Genomic DNA, 19,624 nt, shown 5'->3' on the forward strand with positions numbered 1-19,624 from the left:
GATATGTTGGTTAGAGATAGTCTTTATCCCATTGGGAGATAGGATTCGAGTAGGGTACATCTCTAGTTTCTATAAATAAGAGCAACTGGCTGTGTAAAGATCATCTTATTTTGAATGAAATTTTCAGTTTCCTTGTTTTATCTCAAACCTTGTGGATTCAAGGTCTCCCTAGGGTAAGACGGTGATCTCCCCCCTCCTTCAAGCTTCCGTGCCGCGCCATTTATGCAGCCCATGGGAATCCATACAGTACAGACCATCAGAAGACAACACATAAGTATTGGCCAGGGAAAGAGTGAGACTAGAAAAGAAGCAAAGTCGCCGAGAGGCAGTTGAGCTAGCATGATGTGGCCGTGGTAGCCCATATTGTAGTTTTAGGTTAGTATAGGAAATAAGGGTTATTTCTTTTCTTTTCCATGTCATGTAGGGTTTATCTTCAACAAACAGGAAAAGCCAAGAGAGTGAACTATTCAATTCACTCAATCTCTTCTCTCTCCTCTTCTCTTCTCTCCCTCTCTACTCTAACCTTCCAACAACTCCAACTCGTAGTTTGATCATTGAACTACTAAAGGGTAGTTTACCCCATTCTATTATTTTCTTGCATACAAATTAACATAAACATAATTACAAAAAAAAAAAACAATTATTTACTCTCTTTTCTTTTAACAATACGGAGATTTATAGAGAAAATGACTACAGTACAAAACAAAGTTGCCATACAGAAAAAGCAAAATACATCAGAAAAAGCAAATGTAAGTGCAATTTAAATAGAAACTTATGTTAACACATACGTCAATATTTTGTTATGGTACATTAATATCTTATGGTGAGTCTTGACATTAATGGCAATTTTGTAATTATGTTAATTAGCTCTTATATAAGTGTATTGTTAACTTATCAACTTCTCCCAAAGCTTAAGCTGTTGGAGAAAGGCATTATTTATCTTTTATACTTTAACACTCCCCCGCACGTGTGGCCCACTTGGCCAACACGTGGCACATGTGGTCCCACTTTGGGCCGACCATCGCATGTGGATTTTTGCTATCCGGGAGGTTTGAACTCGAGACCTTTGGCTCTGATACCATGTTAACTTACCAACTTCTCCCAAAGCTTAAGCTGTTCGAGAAAGGCGTTATTTATCTTTTATACTTTAACATGTATGATTAGGGTTGTACATCATACTGAAAATATAAACCAACACAAACCCTACAAATTCTAATGGTTCTCTCTTCCACTCCTCTAGAATCATTGATCACCTAGACTCTGTACCATGTAAAAGGCCTTGCAAACTTGTGAGACAGAGGAAGATGAACCGAGATCTTGTATGTAGACACTCTCGTCCACTATTCCTCAAAGGAGTTTTTTTATTTATTTTGAATGGTGTTCCTCAAAGGAATTAGATTTTAATTTCTAAAAACCTAATCTTTCATTTCCTTCTTTTCTTGTTTTTAGGCACTCTCATTCGCTAATGGACCTGAGGCCTTAAGCTAATATCTACTTCTTTTATTGTCTTTAGGAACTCTCGTCCACTATTGGAGAGGAGGCCTTAGAGTAAATGCCTTCTCCACTATCAAGGGCATCGCAACCCTGATCTTTTGCACAAACTTTCGAGCAGTTTGAACCTAGATCTTGAAACCAAAGTTCCTTTAAAATCCAAAGTTTCACATTGAACCCATACTTACCCATTTGAAACCCTAATCCTCATTGTTCGCCCATTGGCAAAACTAATTTTGTCCTCTCATCCATTCGAACCCCCCAAAACTGTAAAAACTATTTCAAACACTAATCCTCAAATCTTAACAATTCAAAACCCTAGTCCCCTTTTAGTTTTCAACCAAAAATCCTAATCTCCAAACCCTTTCCATTTAAAATCCTAACACCCCATTCCAAACCCTAATTTCACCCTTTGATCACCAAAAACCCTAACCCATCCCAAAACCCTAATGCAAAATCCCACTTTTAATTAGACACCCTAACCAATTGAAACCCTAAATCCTGAACCCTCTTTCTTCCAAAACACTAGTCACTCATTTCAAAAACCCAATTTCCATCTCTCTTCCATTTAAATAGTCGAGCGCATAAATATTCATAAACGCATCACGAACATCCTCCCAACGACAGATTGGCTGCTCACGTCTTCTACGACGGTTCGTTTCAATGTGGTTCCATGAGCATCGGGCTTGTCGTCGCACAGTTTCTTTAGCCCAGTAGATAGTCTCGCGGTGATCATGGCCATTGTACTCATGATATGCGTCTAGAGCATCAATCCAACGTAAACATACATCCTCATAATAGCGAAGTGAGTGCGGCCATTCCAATAACTTTCGTTGTACCCATCAAAAAACGAAATACATGGTGGAATCATAGAGATCGATGACAAAAACTGAAATCAACCGTTTGATTTGTTTGTCATGTCGAAAGGAACACAACGCCTGTCTCGGATCTCAAATCGAATGACGGAAAGGTGTTGATCGGAAGATGGAACGTAATCAACGACTGAGATTGCTCCTGAAACTATGTTGAAGACTGTTGTCTGCTGCTGAAAATAGGCTGTCACGAACAACTTTCGCGTTGAGGTCGAGGGCCAATTTTGAGCAGAAAGGTCTACAAGTTGTCACGAACAACTTTCGCGTTGAGGTCGAGGGCCAATTTTGAGCAGAAAGGTCTACAAGTTGTCACAAACAACTTTCACGTTGAGGTCGACGGCCAATTTTGAGCAGAAAAGGTCCGAATGGAGAGAGAAAATGTGATGGGGTAGAGAGAGAAAGTAGAGAGAGGGAGCGGAGAGAGAAAGTTGAGAGAGAGAGAGAGAGGGAGAGGGAATTTCTCTCTTTTTCCTTTTTTTTATTATTTTTATTTTGTTTTTTTTTTTTGGGAGAGGAGTGCCTGAAGGTAAGAGGGGGGGTTAAATCTAGTAGTACTAATATGCAGGGGGTGCCCAAATGAAGAAAGGGGGTATGGGAAAAGTCCCCCTTTTTTTAACTCACGTGACAATCTGTCTTGTGAAACTTAAAGTGAATAGCGGGGGGGGGGGGGGGGGGGGGGGGTGTCTAAGGGGAAAAAGGAGGGGTGGTGAATAAAGATAACAACTTACTTTTGTAGTAACTTGCTAGGTAAGGAACTTACCTTTTGCCTTTTGTATTCTAAAGGAAACTTGCCTTTTTGCAAAGGACACGTGACTATTTTGGAGAGATTATAAGATGCCTTTTTGTTTCTCTAACTTGTCTAGCAAGTTACCTCTAACTTGTAAGTACAGGTTACCTTACCAAAGCAACTTGTGATTGCAGGTAACTTTACTTTTCACCGGATATATTACCCTGGACTGCCTTGAATAGAAACATAAGGTGAGCAATAGAAACTTTCAGATACGTGTACGTAACCACTTTGGAAACTCACCGTGCAACTGTGGAAACCCAAAAGTATAACAATTGATTTGCTTTTCAGTTTGTGATAACTTGCTCACCGTGCAACTGTGGAAACCCAAAAGTATAACAATTGATTTGCTTTTCAGTTTGTGATAACTTGCGCAAGTTATCCTGCGTTTAGAGTCCTAACTGTTCACGGCAAGCAAATGCTCTCGTTGCTCATCAAGAAACATGAATCTGGGATCATCAACGCAATCTCCTGATTTGAATATGACTTGTCTGTTTGATCTGCTCTCATCTATAACACTTCCTGGTCCTGGTTCATCTGAAAGTGGCCAGTGTCTTTATCAGTAGGTTAAGGAGGATCGAGATGATGAGGATTGGAAAACCGATTGAAATTCAGGGAGGTACGAGGATGGGATATGAGGGTTATGTGTACGAAATATTCTCAGGAGGTGTTTTGATGAGAAAACATGCAGGTGGGTTTGGGGCTGTTAATAAAGAAGGATTTGGGCTGATAAGAAAGGATGATGTGCACTTGAAATAACAGGGAAAGGATGGTGGTCTGGGCCAAAACAGGGGCTGGTTTGTGGACTGATGGCGTAGCTTTGGGTTTTGAGAACAAATTTTCTAGGGTTCGGGTAACGGTGTGATGGTAGGGTCTGTGATTGGTAGCAGATTTTGTGTACAAATCAGTGGGACTCCTCACAGTTAACAGCTGAGAATTGAGAAAAACTTAGGCTGAGAACAAGGTGGATTCAAATTGGATTCGAGAATAGCAAGATGGATTTTGGTCAAAGACTCACTCGTGGCTCTTGGAAAAAACTCGGATCTTTAGCTTTGATACCAAATTTGATGCAGCACCGTGAAGAAAAGTTTAGCAAAGGGGAGAGAAATAGACGAAAGAGAATAGAATTAGAAGAATAGGGGAAGAAGAGACGAAAATAACCACAAGAAGAGACGAATTTAGGAAGAGAAGAGAAGAAATCAGAAGAGAGAAGAAGAAAAACAGAATTGGAGGGAGAAGAATCTTTATTCAATATCAAATAATCATCAAAGTTACAAAAATAAGCTGTAAAGAGGCCTATACATAGGCAAATAAACAACCTAGGAAATAGTAACCTACTAAAACATGAACTCTTAAAGAAGCCTACTAAAATAGGAACTCTAAATAACCAAATGACTAAAATACCCCTAATAAAATACTAATTGGCAAATATGCCACACTTATTTAGGCGTAATATTTGCATCACAAAATTTGATTTGGATCTTTAAAAAGAAATGCACAAGGAACTAATATCAAAAAAATGTGCAGAAGAATTTAAAAGAGTTTTACCTGCAGAACCTGAATTGTCAAGTCTCGTTCCTGTATCTGCAATTTCTGATCTTGCTCCAATTGCAAAAGATGAGCAACTTGATTTCGAAGCTGAGCATTCTGTTCCTTCTCAAGTTTTTGTTTATCTGCCAGCATTATATTCTCCGACTGCAACAAATGAGAAAACTAACCATATCAGTTATGTGTTAACTTACATAATCGTAGGAATGAGTCTTGTGCCTTGCATCAAAACCTATACTGATAAAATCAGTGTGAAGCCCCAAATTAGCATGTGTCTCAACATGCCAGTAATCATTGTTCATGAGCATACAGGTGTTCTGCGGCACCACAGAAATATATAACATGTGGCACAGATAAAACACAAGTATGGATTTGAGAAAAATGGTGAAGTCTCAGATGGTGGAAGGACATGGATACCACATTTAAGTTATATACCAAAGAGATCCAGAAGTAAAGCATAAACCTTGCCTCAAATGGTGTCTCAAATGCCATCACACATGCACCGAATTGTGTAATGCAGTTGAAGTATAGGCCTCAGAACGTCGCTTAGGTGTCACGGTTGTAGTAAAAATTGCAAGCTAAAAAATACCTCATTCCCATTAGTGACTTATATACGGTAGTTATAGGCATGGGAATTGAATAAAGTGCTTTAGTGGTTTATCAACCCCATTTGAGAGTTTTTTCCAATTTTCCCCTATCCGGAGCTCAATAATTGACGCTAATGTTCAAGAGAATCACAAGCCAAAAGTCGCAGACTCCAGAATCAGATTCTTTAAGAGCTAGAGACATTCTCCCCTTCAGACAATTGGTATCAACTACTTTGAGGTTGAAATTTGACAGTTTAGACTATTGACTTAACTTTTTAACTTTCATGATGTGATATTAGATAAATCTAACTCATATTTTTTAATGTGATAGATGAAGAAGCATAATGCAGTTTTATTTTATTGAAATTGAAATTGAATGCAATGGAGGGAGCCTCGTGCACTGGGCTGCCCTTTTTTATTGAAATTGAATGCAGTTTAATTTTATATTTCTAAATGTTCAGTACTTTAAGTTTTATGTGACTTTGTTGTGCAAATTATTTATTCAAGTTTACTAATTACTTCAGCTACTGAGACAATAAACTGAATAACCGATTACCGATGGCTTGTACAGTGTATCATGCACTGTTTCTTCATATAATTTCATAATTTACTCATATATCTTTTAATTGTCCACTATTTCTTTATTTTCAGCTTTATAATTTAAAAAGGCGTTAACAAGAGTCTTATGCCTTATGCCTCTGCCTTTCTTCAAGCATTGATAAACAGACACAAGTGGTAAGTAATGAGCAATGCACGGTTATACGGAACCATGTAAGATACAATAGTGTTTTATATTCTTTTGGAGGCTAAGCTGGGGTTGAATCTATGATTTCAATTTAAACAATATGTAACATTTTAACATAATATGTAGTATGATATGCACAGGGAAATGCAAATGAGAACATGAAAGTATTTTTATTTATTTATTTGAAAGAGATAACACTTCATTAACTTGAAAGAAACCACAAATTAGACCAGCAGTATAGCTTGCCGCCTCATCCACATCCCTAAATACATGGAAACAAGAACATCCAAAACAAATATTAAAAATTTCATCCAAAACATGAGCAAATCTCCAGTCTGCCAATTCTTCACAATGCCTAGCCAATCATGTTCATTAGTCCGCTTCACCCCATGGAGAACCATCTAACCACCTTTAAATATGCACATCCACCTAAGAAAGCCGTTGCCTAGGCTTCAGTAGAATCAGCTCAACAGATTCACCAAAAGTAAACTAAAATAATATCATCCATATCATCTCCAAAAATTCACTGATCTAGGCCGAATTCGTGAGCCTTGCTTTCCCATTTAAAACCCTGTGAAGAGTCTCACCTACTTAATGAAATATCAAATGACTAAGTTACCCTTCACTTGAACCCCTTATTTTAAAAGAAGCAATGTCCTTTTATATCAAAACAAACAGAAATGTTTAAATAACAGAAATCACTAACTGAAAGGAGTCCCTAGGGTCCATCCACATGGACCTTTTGATGGGTGATGCCCCCTCCCCCCCGCCACCCCACCCCACCCAAAAAAAAAAAAAAAAAAAAACCCACCACACACACACACATGAATCAATCCTTGATGGGTCACAGATCACACATGCATCAGCAAAGTACTTAAGGAGCTGCCGTCAATGTTTAACCTGACAGCATAAACAAGGGAAGGCCCAACCCAGTGGGTCTCCTGTCTTTCTCCATCTTCATCTTCACTATCTTCTTCCATTTTAACACGACGTCCTGCGTTGAAATCCCCCAAAAGCCCTTCCTCACAGAAGCCCAACTCACCATTCTATTTTGTATCTCAAATAGAATTCCTCATGCTGGTGACTATTTGCCTTCACACATCATTGTTTACTTATGCAAGCAGAGTTCACAAAGAAAGCCCATAATTCATCAAATAATTCGAAAGAAAAAGATGGTGGGTCAAGAACCAAAAGTAAAACCAACGGGAACTATAACATGTGAACATCAATAGTCGGCCCTACTGAGATGTTCATCACATAAGTTGGCGGGCTACATAACCGAGAGTGATGAATTTTTATAGTGATTTTTATTTAATTTTTAGGCATAGTTTATGTAGGTTATGGTGGGGCTTGTGTTATAAAAACGAGAATAATGTTTTAAGGGCAGCAACATGTATTGTTACTTTATCTCTCTCTAGCATTGTTTGTGCAGATATATTAGATTTACTTGTATGATTGTTCAAGTCTCCAGCATGTTAACCACTTCTAGTAGATTCTAAGTAGATTTACCTGCATCTTCAAGTACATTTTCAGTATAATTACCAGCATCTTCTAGTAGATTCTAAGTAGATTTACCTGCATCTTCAAGTACATTTTCAGTATAATTACCAGGATCTTCTAGTAGATTCTAAGTAGATTTACCTGCATCAGTTACTTTTCATCCATAATGACCAATACACCATGAACGGAGCAATAAGACATTGAATCCTGCCTTATCCCAAGGTCCCTTAATTGAGTTCGAAAATACCCAGTAAATACCAAAGCATCTCAAAACAATCCACCATACTTTCCCCCGTAAATGACACATTATTTTTCTGGACATTCCATAACGCGTTACATTTCAGCAACTTCAAGTATTAAAATAGGAAAAAGGATTGGTAGCCATGACAAAGCTGCCCATCTCGACTTTTAGAAAATTCATAGAGGAAATGTAATTGTCTAGGTTTAAATAGAATGCCATTGCCCTTTATTTCTTTAGGCTCTGTTCGGAAGCGGCATTTAGGCTGGATTCCAACGAGAAAGGAAAGCAGTTTCCACTGATTTTGCCAAAACAGCATTCGGTTGATGTATTCTATCAACTTTCTCGCATGAGGTGGCTTTCCCACGGGCCTACGTGGATGGCCAAAATCACTCGTTCAAAATCCTACGTTTTGGTGGTATTTTGCGCATTTTCCTCTAGAAAGTCACGGGAAAAAAAAGGAAAAAAAAAGGCGTTTCACAAGAAAAGTTTTTGCCATCGTCTTCTCTTCACCCCGACCACGCAACGTTCGGATTCGCAACAGCCAGAAGCAGGTATTTTTCCAATTATTTAAGGGGTTAAATTTTGGTTCTTCTTCCTTCTTTTATTGAGCATTTGTGGCGTGAGAAATGGTTTCGAAATCAGTTGATTTTGATCTTCTTTTGTCTGCACACGGTAGGGTTTCGAAATATGTTGATTTCTTCCTTCATTTGCTTGCAAATAGGATTTCGAAATCAGTTGATTTTGTGATTTGGGTTTCATTTACTTGCAAAGAGGGTTTCATTTGCTTCACAATAGGGTTTCATTTTCTTGCAAATAGGGCTTCGAAATCAGTAATAAATTTGCTTTCAAATAGGGTTTCGAAATCAGTTCATTTGTTTTAAAATAGGGTTTCATTTGCTTGCAAATAGGATTTCGTTTGCTTGCTTCATGTGCTTGGAAACAGGGTTTCGAAATCAGTTCATTTGCTTGAAAACAGGGTTTCACTGAATGCTTGCTTTTGTGTTTGCTGTGAATGGGTTTCCTCAAAATGCGTTTGATGTAACTTTGATTGGGTTTCCTTTGAATGGTTTTGCTACTTTGTTGTGACTGGGTTACAATGGGTTTGCTTTGAATGGGTTAGCTGCGACATGAATTGTACGAGGAATCCTGTGAGGTTTATGGGGAGGACTACGCTACTGGGCAATGGGCCCGTTCAAGAGGCTCGTGTCTTTCTCATGTATGATGAGGAAGAGCGCAGTGAATGGGTCTCCTGGAAGATGGCCCGTTTTATGAATTAGTTTCTTATGATCATTATCTTGGAGGGAATGTAATAATTCATACCTAAATTATCTTTTCAAACTATGTGGTAAACTGTGTTGTTGAACTCGGTAGGTAGGTTTTATATGGTCTTTCCGGGCAGGCAAACAGGAATATACAGTACTTGGCCGAAGTGCCAAAGTCATGCGAATGGGTATAGCTTGGCATGTTTCAAAGGTTACGCGACTCTTGTGGCCTTTGTTTATTTTACATATTTTATATAGCTTTTTTATGACCTTAGGACGTTCAACTTCATTCAGTTAAATGTGTAGACCATGATGCATGCAGTTTATTATGCTTGAAATGTCTTCATATTTTGGGTGGTAAGTTTTCCTAAATTTACAGCAAACAAAACAGTTGATTTATGTTTCCTGGAATTCCATGCACTTTCTCATCCAGGAATCCAGGCAACAGAAGACCATTTTCCAGTTTCCAGCAACTTTCCAGCAAACTTTCCAACCCAACAGAACACCAGAAAACAAGCTTTCCTTTCTCATGAATTCCTTTCCTACATGCCACGTCACTTTCCTTTCCCATCCTTTTTTTTCTCAAGCCCATTTTGCAACAGAACATAACCTTAGGAAGAAAACCAATGCCACAGAGTGATGATTTTAAACAGGTCATTAATGCAAGCTTACTCGAGTCAACTATTACCAGGATCAGAAAAAGTAATGGAAAACAGAAATAAATAAAAGTATAGTCAATTGTGTGCTCAACTAGAAACAGATTCAGGCAAAGTCGTGAAAGAATTCATTTCTCCATCAGAATAGAAATTGTTAACACTGTGAAACAACCAGTTACTCCAAAAGCTTAAGATGTTGCAAAAGGTGTTATTAAATCTTTTATACTTTAACACTCCCCCTCAAGTGTAGCCCCCTCTTTTAGGATTGGCCTACATGTGGCACGCGGCCGTTCTTTTGGGTTTGGCCGTTGCATGTGGATTTTTACTTTTTTTTTTTTGAATAGTAACAGAATTCATTAAAAGAAGACTGAGAAGGTCCCCCTTTCAGCACAAAGACACATACAATCCAATAGAGACTATTACACCCCACCCATATTCAATTAGGGCGGAAGGAAATCAAAAAGCTCTAAAACCTGCAAAGAAACTCCATCTTTTGCCAATTTATCTGCTGTTGCATTAGCAGATCTTCTCACATGTTGATATAGAACCGAAAGCCCTTCTGAACAGTCTTTTATCTCATCAAAGTAATGAAGAAATCTCCACGAAGGATTCAGAGATCCCCTAAGCCATCTTATAACATTAAGCGAATCTCCCTCTACTATGCAGCTGCCCAAATGTTCCCTTTCTATTGTCATAATGCCTTGGTGAACTGCTCTTACCTCTGCTTCATTCGAATCTGCTCTTCCAATTGGACCCGAGAAAGCTTTAACAACCTCGCCGGCGCTGTCTCTCAGGACACCACTGATCCCAGCAGGGCCAGGATTACCTAAACTGGAGCCATCGAAGTTTAACTTTACTAGCCCCTCAGGGGGAGGGCTCCATACCTGAGAAGTAACAGTAATATTCTCTTTACTGTTGCATACGATTCTCCATCCCTCCCACAGTTCGAAAGCCGAAGTAAATTGAAAAAGCGGAAGAGCCTGAGCCCAAGAGATAGTTAACGAAATGGCCTTGATGAATAGAAAATAAGAGGATTTAGCTTTACCTTCGAATACTCTATTATTCCTTTCAATCCATAGCACCCACAATATGGCCATCAATGAAAGCCACCATAAGGTTTTTTCCTTTTTTTCTCCATGGATTGCATGGCCATCCTTCAAATAATTCTTTAAGAGAGGAAGGGAAAACCCAGTTCATGCCAAACCTGTCTAAAATCCTTCCCCATACCTCACGAGCTACTTTGCAGTGGATGAAGATATGATCTACCGACTCCCCTGAAGCAATACACAATGCACAATGGTCAATAATCAGCATCTTCCTTTTCCTCAGAAAATCCACCGTTTCGATCTTATTTTCTATCGCGGTCCAGCCAAAGAAACAAACTCTTGGAGGTGCCTTTATTTTCCATACTCTTTCTGCCAAAGGACTTTTCTCGAAAGGAATCAAACTATTATAAAAAGACTTGACTGAAAAGCAACCTGACGAATCGAACACCCAAAGTCGTTTATCCTCCCCTGATAAGCTGATGTAATTTTGTTCAAGGACCTGGAATAAATTAAGCACCGAAGGCATTTCTCTATCGAAGAAATTTCTCCTGAAAAGAGGTTTCCATATAACTTTTCCATCTATTCTTTCATAACAATCTTTCACTAATGCTGATTTATCCTTAGCAACTGAATAAAGATCAGGGAACAAATTTTTTAAGGGGGAGCTCGAGCACCAAAGCATGGTCCAAAAAGAAATCCTTTCTCCAGAATACACTCTATATCTAACACCTTGATCAAAACTAGAATTTTGACATAGAATATCCCTCCACATTGTCACTCCTGGATTACTCAATCTATTTAAAGAAATCCAGTTACCTGGAGCAACGCCATATTTCCCTGATATCAATTTAGCCCATAGTCTCTCTTTCTCCTCACCAAACCTCCACAGCCATTTACCCATTAAGGCATAATTAACTTGTTTGATCTGTCTAATACCGAGACCTTCTCCTTGAACTGGTTTGCATATATTTTCCCAACTTACTAGAGCCATAGATCTCTTCTGCTCAGATCCCCCCCACAAAAATCTTCTCTGAATCTGTTCAATGCGCTTTGCTACGTACACAGGACATTTAAATAAAGATAACTGGTAAATGGGGATATTAGACAAAACGGCCTTAATCAATGTTAATCTTCCTCCTTTTGAGACCAGATTCCTCTTCCATGTATCAAGTCTTCTTTCAATTCTTTCCACAATGGGATCCTAAGCGCTTTTGTGAGGACGACCCATCCCCAAAGGCAGTCCCAAATAAGAAGAAGGCAGACTTTCCAGAGGGCAGCCCATTATATTTGCTAGTCTAGAAGCATCTGCCTCATCAATATTCATAGCGTACAATCTGGATTTTGAGAAGTTAGATCTGACACCTGTTACTATTTCATAACAAGGAAGAATCGCCTTGAGATTGAGAATCTTTGAGACCTGGGGGGAACTAAAAAGTAAAGTATCATCCGCAAATTGTAAATGCGACACCTCAATCCCATTCTGGCTGCATTTTACCCCGGAGATGAGACCCTCCGAACGTCCTTTCATCATCAGCACACTTAAAGCTTCAGCTACTATCACGAAGAGGAAGGGAGATAAAGGATCCCCTTGGCAAAGGCCTCGCGAGGATTTAAAAAAACCTTTTGGAAATCCATTAATAAGAATGGAAAACCAGGCCGAAGATAGACAACATCTAATCCAACCCCTCCACTTTTCCCCGAAACCCATCCGGCAAAGAAAAAAATCTAACAGAGCCAATCCACTCTATCATATGCTTTTTCCATGTCCAGCTTGCAAATAACACCTTCCTCACCTGATTTTGCCATCCAATCCACCATTTCATTTGCCACCAGTGAGCAATCCAAAATTTGTCACTTGCAGGTGGATTTTTACTATCAAGGAGGTTTGAACTCAGGACCTTTTACTCTGATACTATGTGAAACAACCAGTTACTCCAAAAGCTTAAGCCATTGGAGAAGGTGTTATTTAATCTTTTATACTTTAACAAACACAAAAAGATCAAAAGGCAAAAATAAATAAACAAAGATTGGTATGATAGAAGATTCAGAGCAAATATGTTTCCAAGTTTTATAAATAAATTCAGCCTTGTTCAAAGTTCCAAAAACATAGCCCAGTGTTAAAGATTTTTTTTTGAAAAATTTAATAACACCTTCTCCAATGGCTTAAGCTTTTGGAGTAACTGGTTGTTTCACAGTGTTAAAAATTTCTATTCTGATGGAGAAATGAATTCTTTCACGACTTTTGTGTTAAAGATAAAGAGGTAGAAAAAGGAAAACAATACAACAAGCATTACGTTAAAAGACCTTCAAATCTGCCTGCAGTGTAAGAGAAACTTTCCAAGCCTTTTGGACTTCATTGAAGAGTAGGATGCACTGGTCATTGGCATCTTTGAGCGCTTGCTTTAGTCCCAAAACCTCTTGCTTTAGATCATTAATTTGCTTTTCTTTTTCATACAACTCCTTGCGTGAATCATTTGCCTTCAAAACCCATCATGGATCACAATTAGATAAAGATCACCAAGTTAAATAGCAAATAGGTTTCAGCTAATTTTACCACATCTCTCCATTTCTTAATGGTATCTCGATTTCCAAGACTCAGCTCGGCACTTCGAGTTCTGGCAGCAAAATTCAGGGAGGACATTGTTTCTGATAGATTTAAAGCATTTGGGCAGATATTGACAATCATCAACGTCTTCGAGCTTCCACCTGCAAAATAATGAAAATATAACAACAATAAGATAATTATATATATCATACTAACTTACTTGATACTAAAATGTACCAGTTTAAATGAAAAAGTACACAAAATAATGCTATGTATTAGTAAAATCTGATGTGGCATTGAGAAAAATTGAACTTCAGATCCTCTTTAAAGCAAAACTCAGAGGTACCCAAACCAGACTCAATCTAGTAATCCAAAATGCAACTAATAAATACTTCCACTGAACTCTTTATACACTGTCTTAACAGCTGAGGCGAAAAAACTGAAGGAGTAGTGGTCATGAGAATTTCCATCATGGAAAGGTCATTAAGTTTATATAACTATAATTCCACAAATTGTGGTGGTTCATTTTCCTAAAGTAGAAATAAATAACTCCAGTCTCCAGCACTTGGTGGCATGTCGTTTATCAATTGAATACAGAGGTTCTGAAATTAAATCCTTCTAGCAGGAAAAAAAAATGAAAAATCAACTACAAAACACATTCGAGAAAGAACAGAAAAAAGATCTGTATGCTAAAATAATTTTAACAGTATTCAAGGACACTTGATAACTGAAACTAAATTCTTATGCATTTATTAGTACGTGCCACAGTAAAAATCCCACGATAGATCTGTCAATTCACACACAGAACATTAAATTCAAACCAAAAGAGGAGTCCACAGAATCGTAACTCGTACACAAAAAACTTTCCAATTATCCAATGCAATCTTCATGACATGGATCGTTGAAGGCCAGACTTGAAAGCATTACAAATTTAAGTGATCTGGAATGAAAAACCATTAGCTCCATCAAGAAAACCAGAAATGGGGTTGAAGCTGACAATAAACGCAGAAATGGTGATTCAATGATGCAGGTTGTTGTGATTCTACCAAGGATTTAATGCCTTCCTTGCCTTGCCAAAACCATGACCAGGATAATTATGAGAATAGCAGAGGCGGTGAGGAGAAAACCATCAATACCCTATCACAGGAGACAAAGGCATGATTTTCCTATGGTGAAATGCCAAACACACTTGGAGGATAGGAAAATGAGATACCTTACGGGAGATAGATTCCACGAACAACGAGAAGGGAACAAACCAGTCGAAGCACTTGAAAGGTGGCTGAGGAGAAAAATGGAGGTAGTACATATATTGAAAGCCATGATTCGGGAGATATGGTTAAGATTTAGAGATGGCAACGACTACGAGCAATTTCATGCCGGACTACATCGGAATTCTCGAGAGAAAGAGAGAAGGGCCTTTTCTGTCTCTTTTCATTTTTATGAAGAAACAAAAACACTGTGGTATTAAATTTCCAATGAAACCGACACGTTGCTAGTGGGAATACGAGAGTATGTCCCCGTCATGGGACATGCCTTATTTTGTTCACTTGTAATAATATTTACAATATAACAAAAAGACCTCAAAGAGAAGAGACAGAATAATAGAAAGACATACCATATGACCTCAAAAACCGTACAATTAAACAATGCATAATTTCCAACATAGAGCAGATTAGTTACCATGTCACAATCATCATTTAGACATTCGTTAATCATATTCTCCTTGTCTTTATTGGCATTGCAACAATTATATATTTTAACAAACATTAATTTTACTATCATCAAAATTATCTTCATTGTCATCAGTATTATCATAATGATAACTAGCATGAACCACATACTAATTAACTCGCAAATTGAAGCCATGTGACAGACGCAAAGAAAATGACAGATCTGGATTTTAAAAATGAAAAAGTGAATCAATTACCTAAAGAGTCTCTTAGTATATTTGTAAGCCTCGAGTTGTCATAAGGTACAATATCCTTCTTTGAATTCAAGGAAGACAAAACATCTCCCAACCTAGTAAAACAATGTGAGACAAATATGTGAATTCAACTGTACAACTATATGGAAATCAATCGAAGCATAAGGGAAAAAATAGGAAAAAAGAATCTAGTTTATAGGAACAAATAAGAATTAATGCAATTTCAATTAGAAAAAGGTCTGCTAGCTCAAAAACCAGGGTCACTTAGTTACAGCAAAAAATAACGCAAAACAACAAGACAAACAGCATCAAGAGTTTACCCTTTTCCTCAAATACAAGGGAATATTCAGATCATACATGATCATTCAGAACCAGAAATAAGTGTCTGAGTTTTTAACCACCCATCGGTTACTAATATACTTTTGTTTTTTTGGAATCCATGTTTCTGATGAACATTCGAGTGTTACTACATCTCTGTCTGGAGATCTCAGTCGTTACTACACTTTTATCATTCGGGTGTTACTACATCTCTGTCTGGAGATCTCAGTCACTACTACACTTTTATCTTGATATAATTCGGTGCATGTTTGTTGTTATGGAATCTGTTTGGTAAGCTTTTTTGGTGGTTACCTGGCTCTGCCATTTCTGAATTAGACATATAATGAAGGGTCTAAGGCTGAGCAGTAAAGATCTACTGTCAGATAATAATATCATTTTCCTTTATGCGTGTGGATTTGTATCTATCTTAGGATGGAGGTTGTATAGTATGAGTTGAATATAGCAGTGCTTAAAAACCTCTACTCGAAAGTTGAATATAGCAGTGCTTAAAAACTTCTACTCGGACAAGAACTCGCCTAAAGGTAAAACCGATATAACTCCAGCGGATCAATGATTGATAAGAATATTTTATTGATGGGGGCGATTCAAAGAAATTTTCATCGACTTAGTAAGGAGAAAACAAGTGAACTTGGGCAAGCCAACGATCGAATTTGGGAGTTTTAATCAGTTGTATATGCAATATTGGATATTAATGAAGCATTTGGTATTGAAAAAAAAAACGCTACTATTGAAGATGTTAACAATCTAGTCACGACAGAAACCATCAAATATGGCTTTATGCCAGTGGAGAAACATGGCACATGAGATAAAAATAACAAACATGTCATGATTTTCAAAGCCATAAGCATAAAAGACAATGAAATCTTGGTTTGCAAGGTCAAGAAGTGATGAAGAGTTAAAGAACTTGGCATTCTCCATCATTCACTTCTCACAATTAGCGAAGTCATATAAAGTGCCAAACATTGCACAATTGTTAAAAGGAAAAATTCTCCAATAATTACAAAATACATACGCAGAAAGTGATTTCATCACATGAAGTAAATCAGTTACACGTTCACCGCTAGCATCTTCATCAAGTAAACCTTCACTTCCAGCTAAGTCCACAAGAGAAAGCTTACTGTACAGGTTTTCCTGGGTGACCCAATTGCTATAACATATATGAATCGTAACGACCCTGACATGCAATAACAAAAAGTAGTAATTAAAATCTCCTTGATAAATATATAAAAAAAAGGCTAGTAATATAAGACTAACATAAAAGATTACAGAAGTGAAGGACTGCATTTGGAAATAGGGATTGACCAGATTGTAAAATTATAGAAAAATAATTATCAATAAAGCATGCTAATACATGAAATCAAAGAATAAGAGCATACAGATGAGAAACGTTGCATTTAAAAATGTCTGTCCCCCGATTCTGAAGCCCGACTTTTAGAACCCTAGAGAAGTCCAACGGATTCTCAACTCTCTCTTGCACAAGTTCTACAAAAGAGTCAGGAGGTCCTACACAAACTTTTGATGGATTATTTCCAGATTGAGAAAGCAAATCTCGAACCTGAACAAGATACAGAAACCACCATCAATATATAAAATAAGTCCACACTTGTTAGTTAATATGCACCAAAAAATGCGGGTATTTCGCGTGAAATGCACATAAAACAGTAAAGCATTCCAGCAAAACAAACCAAGAAAAATAATAGATAATACTTGTCGTAGACAAAGGAGGGAATAGAACGAGAGAGAGAGAGAGAGAGAGAGAGAGAGAGAGAGAGAGAGAGAGAGAGAGAGAGAGAGAGGGTGCGGGGAAGAAACCTGTTCATTGTAGAGCTCAAAGGCAGTAACATAAAAATTAAACTTTGATGTAGAAGTTGTATCTGAATTGGATAAATCAAAGAGCTCCTCAAAACTCCGTACAAACAAGCCACGGTCATGACTAGAGCCTTCCTGCAGAAGGAAACACCAAATTATAGCAGCCACATACAGTTTGAAAAACAGGAACTGCGATATGAAGACAATAATGCCAGACATAATGCATAAGAATATACAAAACCTGAAAGGATGAATATGAAATCCATTAACATCATTTGCATGGCATACCCACGTCTCTTTCAAGTAGTGTAACAAACAGAAGGGTCAAGAGATTCAAAATGTATTAGAGAAACACTAGGAACAATCCAAATAAAACAGTGACAGTTGATGCATCCACCTCGTGAAAGAATCGAGTCAGGTTAACAAGAGACAGTTGCCGGAGCAGAAAATTGTGAAAAGAAATGTTACCCAAACACTGAAAATAGTAGCTGCACCCATTTAAACATGTATCTTAAAAATCCTTCCTTTCTAAGTATGAATATATATACACATTGAGTGCCAGATCTATGTAATAAATGCAAACGTTGCCTAGAAACTTGAATACTATTTTGCGGTATTTTTCAGGTCTGTTCCTGAGCTACCATGCATAGGGATGCAACTCAGGTTGAGTTGGGTCACGTTGAGGCCAACCCGAACCCGACCCGAGGAAGAACCATTTACTCAACCTGAACCCGACCTGACCCGACCCAACCCAAATTCCAACTCGATGAGGTGCAACCCGACCCGACGCGAGGAACCCTTTTTTTACAACCCAACCCGAGTTTTAAGCTTACTAAAAAATAAATATGATAAAAAATGTCGAGTTTCACTCGGGCCGGGTTGCCAAAGCCCTCAACCCGAACCCCAAACTCAACCCAGGTTGGGAAAACTCACCCCGAACCCGAACACAACCCGAAGGATACTCAACCCGACCCGACTTTTTTTCGGGTTGCACCCGACCCAAGTTGCACCCCTAACCATGCACGAGTAAAAAGGGATAAGCAACGGTTAAAGCCCGATATGCACAATTAAGAAAGATAACAAGAAGCAAGCCAAAGAAAGGACAAATACCATTTCAAATGTCTCGATGAAAGGAGGAAATGCTTAAGAAGAAGTTCAACAAGGATCTAACAAAGAGCCAGAAAGATATGATAATGTGATTGGAATTTGGAAATGCAGAAGGAACAATTGCAGATTATTGGAAATGCAGAACAGAACTCACGTGAAACACGAGATTGAAGCAAAACGAAAATGTTGTTTTTACCACAAAGTGTGTTCTAATTTCTAATGGTACATCGACAATGTATCGATAGCTACAACTTTAAATGACTGTTGAAGGTTTACCTTGATAGAAATACCATTGATGAAATATCACCTAATAACCAGAGTAACTAATGAGGACAAGCCCATCTAGCACCCTTCCAATAAAGGTCTTTCTCCATTAAGATGGTGTGGAACTTCATTACGTACGCTGCATAGCCAAAGGATTGGGCTAAGGCTATATGGGTATGGGACTTCATCCTTATCAAAATAAGCACCTTCATGTGGTGGTTAGAGACTACCTTTGTAAGGTTGTTTTGCTTTCGCATTTCTATGATATGGTTGTTGAAACCAGAGCAAAATTAGATGGGCTGAGATAATGCAGACCTTAAGGCCTCATCAATATTTGGATTGAATCTGATAACCAAGAATAGGTTTATCTCTTTAGAGGCAACAATAAGCCTCCATGGACTACATATTATTTTCCCAAAGATATGTTGTCCCTCATTTCTAGTATGAATAGCTTCATATCTCACAAGTAAAGAAAAGGGAACTGCGCGGTGGATTCATTGGACAATCATGCTGGTTTTACTAGATTTAATGAAACTTTTTGGAACAGGTTCGATCTCCCAAGAGACACGAGAGGGAATGTTAGATGTGATTAGCTCGGTATTTCTAATGTTCGAGTAAAGTAATTATTTTATATTGTGGTGTGTGGTTCTGTTGTAAAGTTCTTTAATATTTCGGTTGGGTTTAAGAGGGCTAGGTGGCATGTCCTATTGTGCTTATTTTATTTCTATCAATAAAAATTCAAGTGCCGACTTGGGTTCCTAAATAAATTACGGGTGAAGAAAACCAAAGATAACAACCCACAAGTCATCGATATGGGGTCTACCACAGAGTGGTTGAAGGCAAAGGGAAAAAATGGAGAAAAGTGAAGAAAAGCCAGATTCTTGCTAAGTCCTCAAATTCT

The 19,624-nt window shown here is 38.0% G+C and overlaps 1 protein-coding gene across 4 annotated transcripts in view; it reads right to left on the reverse strand.

Moving 5' to 3' along the window:
* Nucleotides 1-19,624, reverse strand: part of LOC143848453 (kinesin-like protein KIN-14B) — a 55,872-nt gene that overhangs the window by 20,356 nt on the left and 15,892 nt on the right. For all 4 annotated transcript variants that reach the window (XM_077357403.1, XM_077357402.1, XM_077357401.1 and 1 more), the window contains 7 exons: nt 17,356-17,487; nt 16,920-17,098; nt 16,556-16,717; nt 15,208-15,299; nt 13,290-13,441; nt 13,040-13,213; nt 4,699-4,845 (listed from right to left, as the gene is read on the reverse strand). In XM_077357403.1, the coding sequence (XP_077213518.1) occupies nt 4,699-4,845; nt 13,040-13,213; nt 13,290-13,441; nt 15,208-15,299; nt 16,556-16,717; nt 16,920-17,098; nt 17,356-17,487 (1,038 nt within the window). The remainder of the gene's footprint in view (nt 1-4,698; nt 4,846-13,039; nt 13,214-13,289; nt 13,442-15,207; nt 15,300-16,555; nt 16,718-16,919; nt 17,099-17,355; nt 17,488-19,624) is intronic.

Source organism: Tasmannia lanceolata, unplaced genomic scaffold, assembly GCF_043159265.1.
Source record: "Tasmannia lanceolata isolate RefF3 unplaced genomic scaffold, GAP_Taslan_0.1 ptg000016l, whole genome shotgun sequence".
Classification (NCBI taxonomy): Eukaryota; Viridiplantae; Streptophyta; class Magnoliopsida; order Canellales; family Winteraceae; genus Tasmannia; species Tasmannia lanceolata.